Source organism: Herpailurus yagouaroundi, unplaced genomic scaffold, assembly GCF_014898765.1.
Source record: "Herpailurus yagouaroundi ecotype Mexico unplaced genomic scaffold, PumYag 197, whole genome shotgun sequence".
Taxonomy (NCBI): Eukaryota; Metazoa; Chordata; class Mammalia; order Carnivora; family Felidae; genus Herpailurus; species Herpailurus yagouaroundi.
In genome coordinates, this window is record NW_024412428.1 from 5,212,338 (window position 1) to 5,233,622 (window position 21,285).

General features: G+C 40.9%; 1 protein-coding gene and 1 long non-coding RNA gene across 2 annotated transcripts in view; one reads left to right on the forward strand and one right to left on the reverse strand.

The window, feature by feature from the left end:
• LOC121012754 (uncharacterized) overlaps nucleotides 1-21,285 on the forward strand; it is a 128,663-nt gene that overhangs the window by 44,384 nt on the left and 62,994 nt on the right. The window lies entirely within an intron of this gene.
• The window catches only part of LOC121012753 (phospholipid-transporting ATPase IB-like), a 219,713-nt gene that overhangs the window by 16,633 nt on the left and 181,795 nt on the right, over nucleotides 1-21,285 (reverse strand). Inside the window, 2 exon segments of the mRNA XM_040448069.1 lie at nucleotides 659-757; nucleotides 9,593-9,681. Of these exon segments, the coding sequence (XP_040304003.1) occupies nucleotides 659-757; nucleotides 9,593-9,681 (188 nt within the window).

Sequence of the window (21,285 nt, forward strand, 5' to 3'; positions counted from 1 at the left end):
TGTGTGTGTGTGTGTGTGTGTGTGTGTGTGTGTGTGTGTGTGTGTGATGGGACTGTGTGTGATGGGACTGTGTGTAGGGCACTGGAAGCCACTAAAAGGGTTTTGTCTTTCTCTGAGTGAGAGAGTGAGAGGAGAGGTCATAGGAAGGCAGAGAGCAGGAAGTGATATGGTCTGATTTACCCTGCCAAAGCCTCCTCCCTCTGACTGCTATATGGAAGGCCAGAAGCAGAGATACCTGGTAAGAGGCTTCTGCAATGATCCAGGAGAAAGATGATGGAGGCTGGACCTGGTCAAGATGGTGCAGGTTGTGAGTAGTGATCAAATTCTCAGCGTTTTTTTTTTTTTGTTTTTTTGTTTTGAAGTAGGAACAGTAAGATTTTCTGACACGATGGGGGTGGGATAGGAGAAAGAGGATGTGAGAATGACTTCAAGATTTCTGGCCTGAGAAACTGGAAGAATGAAGTTGCCATCCGCTGGAAGGAGGGTCTTACGGGAAGCTGGTGTGGCTGGGGGTGTGAAGTTCAAGAAGCCTGTTGACCTGCACTTAATAAACTTGCGGAATCATGACAAGTATGGAAGTGCCTGGGAGGGGAAAGGTAGAAAAAGAACAAGGAGATCAGGTTTTTAACAAAAGTCAGGATGAAGGGAAGAGCCTCACCTCTTTTCAAACGCTGTTGGAAGATGAAGTTCTTGAACTCTGCCTCTTTCCATCTTACGAACTTCTTCTAGGAACGTTCCGTTGCAGGTATTTCTAATCCTGTATCGTATGGGAAAGATAAAAAGAACACATGAGCTTTACACGGTGTAAGCAACAATTTCTCCCTCTTGGGTAGCTGGACATCCCTTGCCTACAGGCTGTACGATGAGATGCGATGCATTGTGCCCAGCCTCTGAGCGAAACCAGAGTCTTGCTTTCCCAGCAGCTACGAGGCGTTACCAGAGGGGGTGCTGCAGCCGCCCCGAACACTGCCGACTCTCTGTGCAAGTCTGTAGATCTGGGTGTGTGTCTAAGTTGCAGGGGCCGTGACTCTGGACGAGTCAATCTGCATGCATTTTAGCCAGACAGTTGAAGGTTCAGAGGACTGAGACGTGATTCCGTATGACTTTTTCTACCATGGTCACTAGTTGGGAATCTTGATTCTCAAGTTTTCAGCTGTGTGCTGCCTCCAACCCTCACTTCCATCAGAGACACCTAGGACTACCTGTGCCATTCACAGCAGTCGTAATGGCAGAGTGGATGTGTCCTGTCAGTGCTTGACCACAGGTGTGCATTTCTGACTTGAAACCGACAAGACAGTGCTCCCCCTTTCTGTGGCAACTTGTTTTCATTAGGGTCTTTATCTGTATTCATGCACTCATCATTCATCCACTCCAGTATTAAGTTTCTTTGAGCCACAATTAGACACCAAAGCAAAAATAGACATTGTTTCTACTTTCTCTTTTTTAAATTTTTTTAACATTTGTTTCTGAGAGAGAGAGAGACAGAGCATGAGCAGGGGAGGGGCAGCAGAGAGAGAGGGAGACACAGAATCCGAAGCAGGCTCCAGGCTCTGAGCTGTCAGCACAGAGCCCGACGCGGGGCTCGAAGTCACAAACCGTGAGATCATGACCTGAGCCGAAGTCAGACGCTTAACCGAGTAAGCCACTCAGGAGCCCCGGTTTCTGCTTTTGCAATGCTTCCAACGTTTATAGAGAGACAGTCAACAGACAAGTACATGAATGAGCCATGTCAGAGGGAAACAGGATGATGGAAGGGGCCCCACGTGGCACCATTCCAGTGTGAGGCAGAGGTAGAAGCTTCCAAGGGTGTTAGCAAAGCCTTCTCTGGAGAAGTGGAATTTGAGCTGGGGTGAAGGAGGAGAAGCCGGTTAGTGAAGGAGGGTGTGGGAGAGCATTCTGGACAGAGGAGACCCACTCTGGGAAACCCCTGTGGTGGGAGGGGCACAGTAAGCATGACCTGAGAGAGGCGGGGGAGATGGGGCTGGAGCAGGCCATCTGTGGCCTTGGGAGGGGTCTGGCAGGCGCTAAGAAGTGACACAGAGGACAGCTCACGGACTCCTGGGTGGTCATAGCTGCTCACATCCCCAGATAAGTACAATTAAAAAGTGCAAGAGTTTAGGCTGGTAGTAAGACTTGGTGGTTTATAAATTTTAGGCTGGCTGAGGCAGAAAATCACGGGAAGAAGGAAGATTGGGTGATTGGGAGAAATTATTAGAGACGTCAGTGGTCAAGTTTTGGAACAAAAACCATCAAAGAATGTGATGCCACACACTTCAAAATTGTATTATAAAAGAATTAACAAGCCGGGGTGCCTGGGTGGCTCAGTTGGGTAAGCCTCTGACTTCAGCTCAGGTCATGATCTCGAAGTTCCTGAGTTCCAGCCCTGGGTCTAGGTCTGTGCTGCGGGCTCAGAACCTGAAGCCTGCTTTGGATTTTGTCTCTCTCTCTTCTGCCCCTTCCCCGCTCACGCTCTGTCTCTCTCAAAAATAAGCATAAAAAAAAAATAAAGAATTAACAAGCCTAAACACTAATGTATACTTGAAGAAAAACACATGTGTCTAACTGGTATGCTTCAATTTTAGGAATTTTCTAAGCTGTTCCCTAAACAAAGGAAGCTGCCTTTCTCTCTAGTCAGCAGCTGTTCTGATATTTTAACTTAAAACCTGTGACTGTGACGTCACTGTGTTGGCACTGCATTGAATCTCTTGAAATCCTTTTGGATTAAAGTAAAATTATGAACATGTAACAAGCGAACACTTTACCATGTTCTTCGTATGTTGACTGCAAGGTTTATCTGTCTCTGGTGTATCAGGAAGTTGCTGATGGGAAGTAACTTAACAACAAACGAACAACGAAGGAAATGTAGCTAATAGATATGGTTTGAATGTTGGAAAAGAAAAGCCATACTTTATTTGACAGGTTCAGAAGTCCGTGATTATTCATTATAAAAAAGCTTTACTTACTGTATGTCTATCTAACGACATATTTGGACATCACAATGTGAGGAAAGGTGAAGAGTGATGGAGGAGAACATTTTGTAAAGCAGTTGAAATAGAGGCACAGGCTATATTTGCTGTTTACTCGAAAGTGAACAGTTTTTGTTTTATGGAAAGAAAGTTCAAGGTAGAGTATAAACATCTTCTAACTCCTGGGAATGGATTATAAATAGTAAAATATGGTATTTGTCACTTATGATTTTTCTGTAGAATAAACAATTGAACTAAATTATCAAGGAAGTATGCATGAGAGATAAATAAAAAGATCCGTACATAAATACCAGCATGTGGCAGGTAATTTTCTAAACACTTTATATGTATTAGCTGTTCTAATCGTAATTCCGTGAGATAAAGTGCTGTCATTTGAAATGTAGATTGGTAAGTTAACATTAGATTGAATTTGAAATCTCACGCATTTTATTTTATTTATTTTTTATTTTTTTTTCAACGTTTTTTATTTATTTTTGGGACAGAGAGAGACAGAGCATGAACGGGGGAGGGGCAGAGAGAGAGGGAGACACAGAATCGGAAACAGGCTCCAGGCTCGGAGCCATCAGCCCAGAGCCCGACGCGGGGCTCGAACTCACGGACCGCGAGATCGTGACCTGGCTGAAGCCGGACGCTTAACCGACTGCGCCACCCAGGCGCCCCGAAATCTCACACATTTTATATAAAATATATATTAAAAATGACACCTAAACCACATCAGTTTTCGTTACAGCGTATATTTGGAACTTTCCAAACTCAAAACCATGCTGGCTCTAAAGCAGATAGAGAAACGCTCAGTGTGGCTGTCCAGAAAAGCCCTCCCCAGATAATCAGGGCACCCTTCAAGCCACCACATTTTCTCCTCGCTGCACAGCAGGAAGCCACACGGGGGGAGGGCAGCAGGGATGCAGTTCACCATGTTAGCTCTGGGATCCTGTCGACGAGGTCCTTTGTAAAGCTCCTGAGGGAGAGCCTTGGGATGGTGGTTCTGGTAGTAGGTCCTAAGGGGCAAGGTCTGAAGTCTTATCTGAAGCAGAAGCAACCACCTCTGGCTCCCTGGTTTCCTCACACCCCCAGTTTCTGCACGTGTACCTGCCTCCTCAGGTCCTCCCCCTCTTACCACCCTCTCCAGCAACTTCTCTTCATTCCTTACCTTCCTAGATTTCAGGCCGGGAAACAACAATTTCAAGCACTTGTGTACCCAGTAAAGTATTTCTCAGGAGCTGAAATACTGCTCATTTCCAGTGACACTGTTTCCCTTTTTCCCCCCACGGAAATGAGTTTCATTTCATCCATGTTATCAAATAAATAGCCACTTGTGGCCTGAACTAAAAAAAAATACTGCTACTTACATTTTTTTGAGAAAATGTGCCTTTAGATGCAAATAGATGTGCAATTGAGTATTTGGAACATAATTTGCTATCGGGACCATCTACGTGCATTTACATGGATTCTAGTAAATTCCATAGTTATGAAAAGGATCCTAAATATTTCCTTGATAATGTGTAACTGTAGGATGGCTAAAATGTAATACTTAACAGCTCTGAAAATTATTTGGAAAGTGATCCATGGCATCGAGTGTAGGTCTTAACTTGGATCTTTTACAGCCTGTGGCTTCTGTCACTTGATTCCCCAGTGATGTCATCATCTAGCCATAGATCCTAGATTTCCAAAGAGAGAGAAGGGTGCGCTGGATGCTGAGGGGTCCTGTTAGAATCATCCTCTCAGTATGTTAGCATCTTCGTCTGTAACTGAGTATGGCCAAGGTGGTCTGCAAGTTCCCAGCTGCATTTTAAAGGCAAGTAAGAGTAATCCTGAATTTTTTGTTGTCTTTTTAGTTACTTGAGGCTCCCCCTTTTTTCTTTGAGTAAAGATAAGTTAGCATACCACATTTCCTGTTTTTGTTTTGTTCTGTAATATGGTAAATAGAGGTGGGAAAATCTGCAATTCAAAGGGACTGTGAAATGTTTGAAATTTGTACTTTAGTGTAAGTGTTATGTAACTCAAAGAAAGTATTTTAGTAGTATATACAGTCTTCTAAAATCCAAATCACATGTATATTTGAATTATTTCACGTTTGTACTTAATTTTCATGTAAGTATCTCCCTAGGATTATACCAAGATTTTTTAAAGATTTTTTAAAATGTTTATTTATTTATTTTGAGAGAGCGAGCGAGCAAGGGGAGGGGCAGCAGAGAAAGGGAGCAAGAGAATCCCAAGCAGGCTCCACACTGTCGGTGCAGAACCCAGTGCAGGGCTCGATCTCACCGACCGTGAGATCCTGATCGGAGCTGAAATCAAGAGTCAGATGCTTGACCAAGTGAGCCACCCAGGCTCCCCATTTGTACCAAGATTTTGAAATCATTCTGGATCACAGGCTATTTTATAAGCAGGAAATATAAGTAGAGTAGTAAAGGGGATAGACACGTTGAGGTTAAAAACAAAACAGAGCCAAAAGAACTGCTCCTAAAAGTCCGGTGGCTTTAGTGGCAGCATTTCACAGCAGCCTTGACAGATGAACTTCGCTGTGCTGTGAGTGCATAGCAGTTCCTTTAAAAATGCCGTCTCAGGGGTGCTGGGTGGCTCAGTCAGTTGAGCAACCGACTCTTGATTTCAGCTCAGATTTGTGGGGGGGAGCCCCACTCAGGGCTCCACGCTGGGTGTGGAACCTGCTTAGGATTCCCTCTCTCTCCCCCTCCCCTGCTCACGTGCGCGTACACACTCTCTCTCTCAAATAAATAAACGTTAAAAAAAATACAAATGCCATCTCAGATAAACAATTTGGAAGAATTGATTGCGAAACTAATTCAAGAAAACCAAATTTATGCTTTTTTTTTTTTATTTTTTTTTCAACGTTTATTTATTTTTGGGACAGAGAGAGACAGAGCATGAACGGGGGAGGGGCAGAGAGAGAGGGAGACACAGAATCGGAAACAGGCTCCAGGCTCTGAGCCATCAGCCCAGAGCCTGACGCGGGGCTCGAACTCCCGGACCGCGAGATCGTGACCTGGCTGAAGTCGGACGCTTAACCGACTGCGCCACCCAGGCGCCCCAAATTTATGCTTTTTAAGAAATAACATATTATCCATATTATACATGTGCCCAATGAGGTGTTTTAAGCAAAGTTTGATACAACGGGAAAGTGCTGGTGGTTAAGAGGATAAAAGTGGAGTGTTTACTTTTTCCAAATCTACCCCTTATTGCCTAATAGGAGAGGACCATCCAGGAAGTTTTCAGATGCCACAGGGCAAAAGATGACTACTTCATTCTGGCGTTTTTTTTACCCGTAAGAGTTTGACTTCTGAAATGGAGAAAAGAATGGTGAGCTAAGAAAGAGCAGAAATAACTCAGCTGATGTGCTGAAGAGCTCATACTGAGATATGTGTAATGCCACGTGCTGGAATTTAGCACCTTTAAAAAAGTTTAACACACTTTCAGAAGGATTCAAAAACTCAAGCTCCAAGTTCCGCAGTGACACCAGCACGGAAGACACGCTTGTGCACTGTCAGCGTGTGGCACATTCTTCATCTACGTGACAGCAGTTAATGCCCAGTCGGTTACTTTGTTCCTCAGTAATTATTTCCGAGGTTAAACTGAAAAACTTGTGGATGGGATGCGGATTAGGATGTAGTGAGGAATAATTAGGAGAAATATATTGCACGTTAAAATGTAGTAGTTTAAAATTTCCCTAGATCGAGTACTTTATAGAAAGGTTTTTTTTTTCTTTCCAGAAAGAATCTCATCCAACTTAATAGAAATATTTATACTCAGGGGGAGGGGAAGGAAAAGAAAAAAAAGAGGTTAGAGTGGGAGAGCATAAGAGACTCTTAAAAACTGAGAACATGGGGCGCCTGGGTGGCGCAGTCGGTTAAGCGTCTGACTTCAGCCAGGTCACGATCTCGCGGTCCGTGAGTTCGAGCCCCGCGTCAGGCTCTGGGCTGATGGCTCAGAGCCTGGAGCCTGTTTCCGATTCTGTGTCTCCCTCTCTCTCTGCCCCTCCCCCGTTCATGCTCTGTCTCTCTCTGTCCCAAAAATAAATAAACATTGAAAAAAAAAATTAAAAAAAAAAACAAAACTGAGAACAAACTGAGGGTTGATGGGGGGTGGGAGGGAGGGGAGGGTGGGTGATGGGTATTGATGAGGGCACCTTTTGGGATGAGCACTGGGTGTTGTATGGAAACCAATTTGACAATAAACTTCATATATTGAAAAAAAAAAGAAATATTTATACTCAGAGATGGAATAAAGCAATGTGAAGAAAATTGCATTCTGTAAGCAAAAGAAAGTATGGAATGAAACTGGACCAGTACATATTGCACTGGGGAAATCGATGCTGTGGTATAGATATGAAATGCTCATTTTAAAGAATGTTTTCATGTTTATTTATTTATTTTGAGAGACCGCAAGGCAGAGAGAGTGTCCCAAGCAGGCTCTGCACTGGTAGCACAGTGCAGACGTGGGGCTCGATCTCACCAACTGTGAGATCATGACCTGAGTCAGAATCAGGAGTCGGATGCTTAACTGACTGAGCCACTCAGGTGCCCCTGAAATGGTTATTTTAGGTTGGGAGTCTTCAACGTATCCTAGTTCGGTTGAGGTTTCTGTCTCCCTACTGGCCACAACTCTGCCAGCAGGAACACTTTGGTACTAAGTAAATAAATGCCTTTGGGGCAGCACATCCTGGAGCACTCAGATTGGAGGTGCCCCCAAGATGGGAAATGGTATGTTTCCAGGGTTGTGTTTTTTTTTTTTTTTGTTATAATTAGTTTTTAAAGTCTGAGATCTGTTAATACAAAGGTGGGTATGTAACTATTAATTACACTAGAATGGTTTCCTCCCCAAATGGCAAAACCTACTAATGGAAGATAAGATGTACTTGTGGGACTGTGGAGAAGACATTCTGTGCCAGGGCAGAACGTTTATGTTTCAAAATGTGATGAGATCGGAGCCATGGAGATATTCTAGGATTTGTGAGCCCGGAGACACTGGTTTTATCTCACCCCTGCACAACTTTACTCACATTCCAAAGAGTGAGAACCCGTGATCCTTCTCCTTCTCTTCCCCAGGAGAATTGGCTTCTATTAAGGAGCAAAGCCTCTCTCCTTTCTCAGGAGACAAGAGAGGAAACTGCCGTTCTCCTGCAGAGACTCCCAGGTTCATAGTCTGGGGCTTCCTCCCCTGTGACATACCTTTCATGCTAGGAGGGGGGGGCACCAGAGTGGCTGTTGCCGTGAGTAAGCACTACTGGCTGTCTCTGCCCTGAAGCCTCCTGCTCTCAGGATCGAATGAATAAACATGCATATTACAAACGTATTAAATACTTTCTCTCCACCTCCCATCGCTAACTTTGGTTGATGAGTTAATAGTGATATAAAGGGTTCTTCAAACAGTTTCTTAAAAGACAGTTCTTGCTGAAGGTGGAATGAATGAAAAGACCCCCTCCCCCACACTTGCGCAAGCGCACGCGCGCGCACACACACACACACACACACACATACACACAACACACGGAAAGAGAAAAAGAACCTAATATGTTTGGGGGGGGCGAATTTGAGAAAGATTCACCCCTCTGCTTTGGGGTCTATAAATAATTACATTTGCCCTGATATATAGAGGAATTAAGGAAGAATTGGACATTAAAAAGCAAAATTAGTATTATCACTTCTAGAATATTTCTTTCTCTAACTTCTTAGTTTGAAATTTATGATGTTTATTTACTTTTTAATGTTTATTTTTGAGAGAGACAGAGAGACTGTGAGCAGGGGAGGGGCAGACAGAGAGGGAGACCCAGAATCCGAAGCAGGCTCCAGGCTCTGAGCTGTCAGCACAGAGCCCGATATGGGTCTCAACACCACGGACCGGACCGTGAGATCAGGACCTGAGCCGAAGTCAGGTGCTCAACTGACTGAGCCACTCAGGCTCCCCTATGATGTTGTAAAGCCCTGTTGTTCATGTTACACATTATGTACGATGATCGTGTACAAGTTATTTCCGATTTTTAAAGCTTGTAATTTCATGGGTTCTTTATCTGTAACATTAGGGATTTCAGGGATTTCTAACACCTTAGTTAAAAGCTTTTTTTTCCTGTTGGATTCGGTAAGAAAAAAAGGGGGGAGGGGAGTTTCTGTCCTCTAATACCTAAATATTCTGGGGGAACTATATTTAATAGATTCTTATTTCCCATGTTTTTAAAAAGTGAAGAATGTCTTTCTAATTTGAACATCTTCCTCCTGTTTCTTATTTTGTTATTAGTTTTTAATCTGTGATCCTCTGGTATCAGGTTTTGGTTCCTCTAAAATGGATAGAAGTCCCACTTCTAAAGAGTAAGTGGATGACCTTTCAGGAAAGATCATGAACTAGGTAGTTCACTACCAAATTTACCTCTCATGTATTTTGATAACATCTTCCCCCCCCCCCCCAAATTGGTCGCTGGGAAATCTACGGTGGTGAAAGGCAGAAGACATTTACTTCTAAAAGTCCCATGACTGTTAATATTCATAAAGTGGCAAATTTTCAAATTCAACTTAATTTGAAGACCACATAATTGGAAAAGAAGAATTAACCATGACAGTATATTTTTTTGGTTACTACCTTCATTGTCAACTTACGATGTCCATAGTAGATTTAGAATCAGGCACACAATAGGGACTATGAAGAAACCCAGCCAGAAGTGTGGACAAACCAGGACCACACTGACCTGCAAATAAATAGAAATAAAGAGTATTTACATAGGAATCTTTTAGTTTGTCAGTATTGAGTACCACGTGTAACTTTGAGTTTCCCTTCTCCTCCACAAAAACCTCGAGATGCAGGTGTGGATGCAGTCATAGGAGTCTAGAACTACTCAATCAGTATAAGTATGTAAAACCTAAATATAGTATCAGCTAACTTAATTCGATAGTATATTCTATAAACAGTCAACCAAGTAAATATTTTGATCAAGTAAGTTTTATCTCAGGAATGCAAGAGTGGTTCAACCTTATGTTACCTAGCAATACAACTTTACTTAACTTCTAGACATTGTGTGTATGACAATTGTGCCATTCTAGTCCCCTGCGAAAAATCACTCTTCTCTCTGCCTGATCAGAGAGAATCAGGACTGTACTGGGACTGTACTTACAGGACTGGGTAAGGCTCTGTATTGTATATATTTTTAATTTTCTGTATATGCTGATGTTTCAACATCCAAACAAAAAACCTTTCTGTGTGGAGACTGCCCCTCCCAGAGCTAGTCAGTTCTTACAGATAGTAAGATCTCAGCGGGGAGGATGCCTTTGATCTGCAAACTAATCCACAGCCTCTCTCCTCTATCTGGCCCATATATCCCAGGAGGCATTATTCCTTTGCCATAATCATTCCAGAACCAGGTAACAGGCAACTAGAAACCACCCCTATAGTCCAAAGCCTGCAAAAAAATCATTTAAACTAGCCATTCCTGGGCTGTTCACCCTGCTCTGCCTTGCCTTTCCCATAGAAGCCCCAATAAAGGCAAGGCCTAAGCACTCCTCAGCTCCTGTGTTCCTCCTCCTGACCACCCTGGTCTCTTTCCCATGTGTCATGCTGTGATTTATCTTTAGGACCTGTGGGAATAATACATGTTATTAAAATGGCTATAGTAAGTCCTTACCAGTAAGTAATTACTTTAAATGTAAACGGATTAAATTCTCCAATCAAAAGACATAGAGTGACTGGATAAATAAAAAAGATCCAACAATATGCCGCTGATAGGAGACTCACGTCAGCTTTCAGGCCACATAGGCAAAAGTAAGGGGATTGAAAAAAATATTACAAGTAAATGGTAACCAAAAGAGAGCAGGAGTGGCTATATTAATATTAGATAAAATAAACATTCAGGCCAAATCAGTCATAAGAGACAAAGAAGGTCACTATATAGTATTATGGAGGTCAATTTATTAAGAGGATATGAGAATTATAAGTTTGTTTGCACCTGACATTGGAGCACCTAAATATTTAAACCATAAACAAAACTGAAGGGGGAAATTCACAGCAATATAATAATAGGGAATTCAATTCCCCACTTTCAACAATGGAAAGATCATTTGGACAGAAAATCGATAAGGAAACAGCTGTCCTCAATAACACAATAGACAAAATGGACCTTATAGACATATTCAGAACATTCCATCCAACAGCACCAGAATACACATTCTTTTCCAGTGCACATGGAACATTCTCCAGGATAGATTACATGTTGGGCCACAAAGCAAGCCTTAACAAATTTAAGAAGATTGAAATAATATCAAGTATTTTTTTCCCTGATCATAATTATATTTAATTAGAAATCAGTACTAGGAGGAAAACTGGATAAAATCACAAATAATGTGGAAATTAAACAACACACTACTGAATAATCCAGCGGGTCAAAGAAATCAAAAGGGAAACCACTCATGCATCTCTGGAATAAATTCTACTTGATTGTAATGAATGACTTTTTTAATGCATAGTTGCTTTTGGTTTGCTAATATTTTGTTGAAGATTTTTGCATCTATGTTTATCAGAGATAGTGGCCTGTAGTTCTCTTTTTTGTAGTGTCTACCTGATTTTGGCATCAGGGTAATGCTGGCCTTATAGAATGAATTTGGAAGTCTTCCTTCCTTTTTTAGAAGTGTGAGAAGAATACATATTAACTCTTATTTAAATGCTTGGTAGAATTCACTTGTGAAGCTATCTATTCCTGGACTTTTGTTTGTTCGGAGTGTTTTGATTATCAGTTCAGTTTCATTACTTAGTAATTCATCTGTTCAAATTTTCTTTTCCTTTCTTATTCAGTTTTGGAAGATTGTATGTTTCTAGGAATTTATCAGTTTCTTCTAGGTTGTCTGATTCATTGGCCTATAATTTTTATAGTCTCTTATAATCCTTTGTATTCCTGTGGTGTCAGTTGTTATTTCTCATTCTATATTTCTGATTTTATTGACTTGAGTCCTCTCTCTCTCATTTTCTAGATGAATCTGGCTAAAGGTTTATGAATTTTGTTCATCTTTTCAAAGAAACAAACTCCTGATTTCATTGATCTTTTCTATTTTTGGTCTTTATTTCTTTTATTTTTGCTCTAGTCTTTATTACAAACATTACTTTGAATTTTTTATTGGGCATATTGCTTATTTCAGTTTCATTTAGATCTTTTTCTGTAACTTTGTCCTGTTCTTTTATTTGGTACGTATTCTTCGGTCTCTTCATTTTGTCTAACTTCCTGTGTTTGTTTCCATGTATTATTAGGGAGGTCAGCTGTGTCTCCTGGTCTTGGAAGTAGTGATCTTGTAGAAGAGAGGCCCTGTGGGGCCCTGCAGCACAGCGTTCCCTGGTCACCAGAACTAGGTGTTCCAGAAGTATCTCCCGTGTGGGCTGCCTGCACCCTACTGTTATGGCTGGGCCACATTTGCCTTTAGCCCCATCAGCTACAGTGACCTCCTTTGCCTGCTGTGGACACACTGGGCAGGGTTTGGTCTCTGCATTGCTGAGGGCCTGTCGATCAGTGTGATACACCAGATTAACAAGACAAAGGATAAAAAACTAGACAGTCATCTCAGTAGATGCAGAAAAGCACTTGACAAAATCCAACATCCTTTTTCAATAAAAACTCTCAACCAAGTGAGTTTAGAGGGAACACAGCTCAACATAATTAAGGCCATATAAGAAAAATCCACAGCTAACATGATATGCAGTGGTGAAAAACTGAGAGCTTTTCCTCTAAGATCAGTAACATGACAAGGATGTTCATTTTTACCACTTTTATTCAATGTAGTACTGGGAGCCCTAGCTGCAGCAGTCAGACAATAAAAAGAAATAAAAGGCATCCAAATTGGTAAGGATGAAGTAAAACCATCACTGTTTGCAGATGGCATGATAGTATATATAGAAAATTCTAGACTCCGCCAAACAACTATTAGAACTCATGAATGAGTTCACTAAGGTCACAGGATATAAAATCAATGCACAGAGATCTGTTGTATTTGTATACACTAAGAATGAAGTAGCAGAAAGAAATTAAGAAAACCATCCCACTTAAAATTTTATTCAAAAAGAATAAAATACCTAGGAATAAACTTAACCAAAGAAATGAAACATCTGTACTCTAAAAACTGTAAAACATTGATGAAAGAAATTTTAAATGACACAAATGGAAAGATATTCCATCCTCATGGATTAGAAGAATTAATATTGTTAAAATGTCCATATTACACAAAGCAATCTATAGATTCCATTCAATCTCTATCGAAATACCAATAGGACTTTTTACAGAACTAGAACACGTAATACTAAATTTGAGTGGAACTACAAAAGACACCAAATAGCCGAAGCAATCTTGAGAAAAGAACAAAACTAGAGGTATCACGATCCTAGATTTTGATCACTACAAGCTATAGTAATCAAAACAGTATGACACAAAATAGACATGCAGATCAATGGAAAAGAATAGAGAGTTCAGAAATAACCCCCTGCTAATATGGTCAATTAATCTATGACAAAGGAAGCAAGACCATAAAATGGGGGAAAGACACTCTTTTCAATAAATGATGTTGAGAAACCTGGACAGCTATATACAGAAGAATGAAACTGAACCACTTTCTTATATCATACACAAAAATAAAGTGGATTAAAGTGAGACCTGAAACCATAAAGCTCCTGGAAGAAAACATAGGTGTAATCTTTTTGACATCAGCGCTAGGAACATTTTTCTAGATATGTTTCCTCAGACAAGGGGGCAAAAAAGCAAAAGTCAACTATTTGGACTACACCCAAATGAAAAGCTTTTGCACAGCAAAGGAAACCATCAACAAAACAAAAGACATCCTACTGAACAGGAGATAATTTGCAAATCATATATCCAATCAGAACCTAACATCCAAAATATACAAAGAACTTACAGAACTCAGCAACAACAAAACTAAATTGGACCTGAATAGACATTTTTCCAAGGAAGATTTATAGATGGTCAATAGAGGTTTCCTGAGGGAGGGGCCAGGATGCTGGAGCAGCGTGGAAGTTCTCTGCTTCTCTCGTCCCTGAAATCCAACTAGATGAGCACCAAACCATTTTGCACTCCTAGAAAATTGATCTGAGGATGAACACAACAGTCTGCATAACTTGAGCCACAGAACTTGGCAGGTACACAGTGCGGAGAGGTAAACTGGGGGAGAGAGGCCATGGAGGGTAGAGAGCTGTTTTTGCAGAGAGAGGACAGAGAAAGGGGGCAGAGTACAGGAAAAGCACTCCCGCTGAAAGTAGCTGGAGGGAAAGAGTGGAAACAGCCACAAGTAACTGGACAAGAAAGGGAGAAAGGAGAAATGAGAGGGTTTCAATACCATTAGGGCTCTATAAACAGGGGAGAGCAGTCAGAAATTCCACAGCTCAATACCTGGCAGTGCTCTGGTGGGAAGGGCGAATCCCCGGGAGCAGGCAGTGAGGTCCGAGGCCTGGGGGCTACGTGGGGAGAAGCAGTTCCCCTGCTAGGAGGGCATTTGGTAGAGGACCTCCCCACAGGCAAAGGTTCCAGCGGACCCCAGGGAAGGGCCACGTTTGCTGGCACTGAAACAAAGATGCCAGGATGAGGCCAAACGTGGTGTCGGTTGTGCGTTGTGATTTACCATAACCCCTTAACCTCTTCTGCGCAATTGCACGAACTTCTGCTGGGGCGAGCCGGCACCCAGCCATTGCTCAATGAGACCCTCCCCCAGAGGGTTGGAGCAGGTCCAAGCCACAGGGCCCTCAGAAGTGGGGGGGGGGGGGGGGGGCTGTGTGGAAACAGCCCCGTCTGAAACAAAATTCTGGACGGAGGTGCTGCATAGCAGGATGGCTTAAATGCAGACAGTGTAGAAGCAGGGAGTGGACAGAAAACAGAGACATAGGAGGGTTGCTTGACTGCTGGTCAGTGAGAGTGCGGTGTTCCTGTGCCAGACTGGGAAGCTGGGTAATGCCATTTTCCCCTCTCCCATACACGTGCATCCGTCCATCCCCGTAAGCTAAGCAGAGCCACCTAGTGGACAATCGAGCCGTTACACCAAGCCCCATCCAACTGCACCAACCAAGCCCTAGAGGACCACAAGTCTCTCTGCCTCCTAAGTGTGCAGATACACGGTGCTTTATAGTTTGGCTTCCAGGGCAAACTGGACGTAATTTCGTTTCGATTTCATTCTGTTCGCTGGTCCATCTATTTGGTTTTTTTTTTTCCTTTTCTTTTAATCTTGAATACAGAATAAGAAAAAATTTATTTTCCATTTTTATAAATTTTTAAAAATTTTTTACTATATTTTTTTGTAAATTTTTTTATTCTACTTCCTACAGACCAATAGACACATGAAAGGCTACCTCACATCACTAGTCGTCAGTAATCATCAGAGAAATGCAAATCAAAACCATAGTGAGACATCACCTTGTATCTCAGAATGGCCAGAAATAAATAACAAATGTTGGTGAGGATGTGGAGGAAAAGGAACCCTTGTGCATTGTTGAGAATGTAAATTGATGGAGCCACTATGGAGAACAGCATGGAGGTCCCTCGAATTTAAAAAGCAATAATGTATGATCCAGTGATTCCAGTACTGGGTATTTACCCAAAGAAAAAGAAAACACTACTTCAAAAACATATGTGCACCCCTCTATTTATTGCAGCATTATGTACAGTAGCCAAGACATGGATGCAACTTAAGTGTCTATCAGTAGATGAATGGATAAAGAAATGGGGTGTGTGTGTGTGTGTGTGTGTGTGTGTGTGTGTGTATTATTTTCATAGTAAAAAATGATATCTTGGTATTTATGACATCACAGGTAGACCTAGAGGGTATTATGCTAAGTGAAACACATCAGACAGAGAAAGACAAATACCCTATGATTTGATTTACATATGGAATCTAAAAACGAATAAACAAACAGAAACAGACCCATAAATACAGAGAACAATCTGGTGGTTGTCAGAGGGTTGGGGATGAGAGGATTGGTGAAATGGGTAAAGAGGAGTGGGAGGTACAGGCTTCCAGTTATTGAATGAATAAGTCTTGGGATTAAAGGTAAAGTGTGGTGAATGAATATAATCAAGGATATTGTAATAGCGTCGTATGGTGACAGAGGGCAGTTACACTTGAAGTGAGATAGCATAATATATAGAGTTGTTGAATCACTATCTTGTACACTTGAAATTAAATAACACTGTATGTTAATTATACTTTAAAAAGAAGGTACAACAACAAAACAAGCTCAGAAACAACAAAAGAGGAAACAGGAAAGTATCTCTGGACAAACAAAAATGAAAACACAACATATCAACACTTATGGGCTGTGGCAAAAGCAGTTTTAAGAAGGAAGTTTATAGTAATAAATGTTTACGTCAAGAAAAAAAGATCTCAAATGAGCTAACTAACGACTTGGGAGCTAGAGAAACAAGAACAATCAAGCCCACAGCTCGCCAAAAGGAAGAAAATAATAAGGAATAGAGCAGAAATAAATAAAACAGGATTCTAGGACAATGGCAGAATAGGAAGCAATGGGAAGCTGTCTGCCCCCCGCCCCCGACAGTAATTGCACTCATAGGATGTGTCTGTTATAATTGTTTTTGAACTCTGGAATCTGTTGAAGGCTTGCATATTCCAGGGGGTAACTTGCAAAATTAAACTGTGTTTAGTTTTGGTCAATTTCAGCTCTTTGCCCAGTAGCAGCTCCCCATCATGTACTCCCAGCCAATTGGCACATATTTCTGAAGCATCTCGCATACAGGTTAGGGGAATTTGGCCGAGGGAAAAGGACCCTGTTCTCCAAATATTGTAGGTGTTTGCTCTGATCACATACTGCTGCTCCTGATCACAGAGGTGCAAAGAGGCATAGTGTTTTCCACAGTGGCTGCACCAGTTTACATTCCCACCAACGGTGCTCAGCAGTTCTCTTTTCGCCACATCCTCACCAACGCTTGTCATTTCCTGTATTTTTTTTTTAATTTTTTTTTAACGTTTATTTATTTTTTTGGGACAGAGAGAGACAGAGCATGAACGGGGGAGGGGCAGAGAGAGAGGGAGACACAGAATCGGAAACAGGCTCCAGGCTCTGAGCCATCAGCCCAGAGCCCGACGTGGGGCTCGAACTCCCAGACCGCGAGATCGTGACCTGGCTGAAGTCGGACGCTTAACCGACTGCGCCACCCAGGTGCCCCTCCTGTATTTTTGATAGTAGCCATTCTGACTGTTACGAGGCGATATCTCCTTGTGGTTTTGATTTGTGTTTCACTGATGATTAGTAACGTTGAGTATCTTTTCATGTGTCTGTTGGCCAACTGTATGTGAGACTCTTGACTTTTGTATGTATAACAAAAGTAATCAAACTAGGTAACTTCAGCACAAATGGAGTTACTTGCAGGAGTTCTGTTCCACAGTTCCAGTATTCTGCCTGATCCCAATACTTTTTCGGTAGGGAGGTTTGTTTTTACTGGTTTGGTAAATAGATTTCCTGCATGCTATGCCAAACTCAGAGTGGAAAACCTTTTCTGTGACGTGTGCGTGACGAAAATCAATAGATCTGTATGTAAACACTTTGCCTTTGCAGTCTTGGCAGTTTTGCCAATGGTAAAGAGAGGATTTATGAATAGAAATAAAAATCAAAGGAAAGGAAGAAATTAAATACGTCTTTGCTACAAACGTCAAGGAGTTTTCACTCTCTAGATTTGAGTGTATTTTAAGAACTGAAACAATACATATACTTAACACCCTGGACCCAGAAGCAGGTAGCTCAAGCCCAGAGTAACTGGCTTATTATTGTTTGGCTCTCTCAGTGGAGAACAGCTTTCTTCTGGACGTATGCATGAAAGGTGTATTGGGGAAATGATTTTTAAAGGAACTGAGGAACAAGTAAGAAAAAAATATTTCATTTAATATCTAAACAACAAACTGCATATTCCTTCACCTTAACACTCAACTTATGCTTAAAACATTTGGAAAAGTACAAGACTTAAAATGATAAATTTTAGTTTGTTTTTGTGTATGATATAAGAAAGTGGTCCAGTTGCATTCTTTTATATCTAGCTGCCCAGTTTTCTCAACATCATTTGTTGAAGAGAATGTCTTTTTCCTATTGCATATTCTTGAAGATTAATAATGGGTTTATTTCTGGGTTCTCTATTCTGTTCCTTTGATCTATGTGTCTGTTTTTGTGTCAGCACCACACTGTTTTGTTTACTACAGATTTGTAATATATCTTGAAATATGGGATTGCGTTACCTCTAGTTTCGTTCTTTTTTCTCAAGATTGCTTTGGCTATTTGGTATCTTTTGTAGTCCCACTCAAATTTAAGGATTATTTGTTCTAGTTCTGTGAAAATGCTGTTGGTATTTTGATAGGGATTGCACTAAACGTGTAGATTGCTTTGGGTAGTATAGACATTTTAATGATATTTATTCTCCCAATCGATGAGCATGGAATACCTTCCCATTTGTTTGTCATCTTCAGTTTCTTTCATCAATGCTTTATAGTTTTCAGAGTACAGATCTGTCACCTCCTTGGTAAGTTTATTCCTAGGTATCTTCTTGGTTTTGGTGCAGTTGTAAATGGATTGTTTTCTTAATTTCTCTTTCTCCTACTTCATTATTAACGTATAGAAATGCAGTGGATTTCTGTATATTGATTTTGTGTCCTGCGACCTTACTGAATTCATTATAAGGTCCAGTTGTTTGTTTGTTTGTTTGTTTGTTTGTTTGTTTGTTTTTTTGGTGGTGTCTTCAGTGTTTTCTACATACAGTATTATGTCATCTGCAAATAGTGACAAGTTTTCCTTCTTCCTAACCAATTTGGGTGCCTTTTATCTCTTTTTCTTGTCTGATTGCTGTGGCTAGGACTTCTAGTACTATGTTGAAAAGAAGTGGTGAGAGTAGATATCCTTTTCTTGTTCCTGATCTTAGGGTAAAAGTTCTCAGGTTTTCATTAAAATTCTCAATTTTAATACAGAATTTATGACAATATAAGTATTCTCTTTTAAAATGAGAAAAAAACAGCCTGTCACCATTCCCTTACTACAGTGCTTATTCCACCACATTCATGAATTAAGTCTCATTTAAATATTTTATTATTTTAACAGATTTATCAAGGCATAGTTTGACTTAAAATACACTGAACATATTTAAAGTGAACAATTTGATATGTTTGGCATACATTATATCCATGAGCTCATTAACACAGCAAGAATATAACTAGCACCCCCAGAAGTCTCTTTATCCTTCAGTGTAAGCACTCCTTCCTGGCCTCGTGTGCCATTTACCACCCACCACCCATGTCTCCAGTTTACTATTGATCTGCTTTCTGTCACTATAAATTTGTTGGAAATTTCTATAAACAGATCCATACAGTTTGTAAACTTCTTGGCCTGGTTTATTTCTCTCAACATAATTATTTTGAGAGCCATCCAAGTTGTTGTATATGTCAACAGTTTATTCATTTTTATTGCTGAATAATAATTCAGTTGTATGGTGATTTGTGTTTTTATTCACCAGTCAATGCACTTTTGCGCTGTTCCCAGTTTGGGCTGTTGCAAACAAGGCAGCCTTGAATATTTATATTCAAGTCTTTTTGTGGACGTATGCTTTCATTTCTTTTGGGTAAATATCGGAGTGGAATGACAGGTTCTTATGGTATATGTATGTTATACTTTTTTTCCCCCTTTTTTTTAACTTAAAGTTTAGTTAATTAACATACAGTGCCATATTGGTTCCAGGAGTAGAATTCAGTGATTTGTCACTTACATACAACACCCAGCACTCATCACAACAAGTGCCCTCCTTAATACTCATCACCCATGTAGCCCCATCTCCCCTCCACCTCCCTCCATCAACCCATGATTTGTTCTATATCGTTAAGAGTCTCTTGTGGTTTGTTTCCCTCTCTTCTCTTATCCCCTCTTCCCATATGCTCATCTATATGAAATCATATGGTATTTGTCTTTCTCTGATTGACCTAATTCACTTAGGATAATACATTCAGGCTCCATCAACATCATGGCAAATGGCAAGATTTCATTCTTTTTGATGGCTGAGTAATATTCTATTGTGTACATATACCACATCTTCTTTATCCATTAATTGGTTGATGGACGTTTGGGGTCTCTCCATAGTTTGGCTATTGTTGATAATGCTGCTAAAACATTGGGCATTATAGCATGTTAAATACACGCTATAACACGTACGTTAAGACCTTTATGAAACTGCCAAACTGCTTTCCAAAGCATTTTACATTTTTTTATTAAAAAAATTTTTTTTAAACATTTATTTATTTTTGAAAGGCAGAGAGAGACACAGAACACCAGCGGGGGAGGGGCAGAGAGAGAAGGAGACACGGAATCTGAAACAGGCTCCAGGTTCTGAGCTGTCAGCACAGAGCCGGAGACAGTGTTTTACGTTCTTATGCGCAGCATATGAGGGTGGCAGTTGCTTTGCATCCTCAGGGACACTTGGTGTTGACATTTTTATAGTTGCAGCCATTCTCCTAGTTGTGTGCTGCTGTCTCAGTTTAATCTGTATTTATCTCATAACTAATGATGTTAAGCATCTTTTCTTTTCCTTTGTTATTCATATGTATTCTTTGGTGAAGTATCTATTTGAATATTTTGACCATTGTATAATTTGGTCATTTTATCTTTATTATTTCCTTTCTTCTCAGTTTGGGTTTCATTTGTCCTTTTTCTAGTTTCTTAACATGGAAGCTAGAGCTGATATTTGAGAACCTTCTTTTTTACAGACATGATTATGGTGCTAAAAATTTCCCTCTAAGTAATGCATCAGCTACATCCTATACATTTTGATATGTCATGTTTTCATTTTCAGAGTTCATAATGCTCAGTTTCCTCTTTGACATATAAATGAAGTGTGTCTGTTGCCCTTAACTCCTGGATTCACTCTTAAACAGCGAATGTGCGGGGTGAGACTTTCAGAGACCCAGCAGAAAAGAGATGGCAGGTTGAAAAACCGAGCAAAGACGTGGCACCCACCCAGTGCTGGGGAGACAGAGATTGTAGTTTAAGCCTTGCCAAATGGGAATGCCCTTGGTAAACATTCGGGGTCTTCCTGAGATCCCAGAAAAGCCATGGCCTAGATGTAAATGCCTCAAATTAGAAGAAAGTACTACCTACACCATGGAAATAATAACTACCATGGCCTCAAGGGAAAACAAAACTTCAAACAACCCTTGACCGTATCAAAGTCTTTCCCTGATACTGTGCTTCTCACTTCTCCATGGCTGCCTCTTCTTGAGGGTTTTGTCCCTCAAGTCCAGGCATTTCAGCAGCCTAGGACTCTGAATTCTACCTTCCCAGT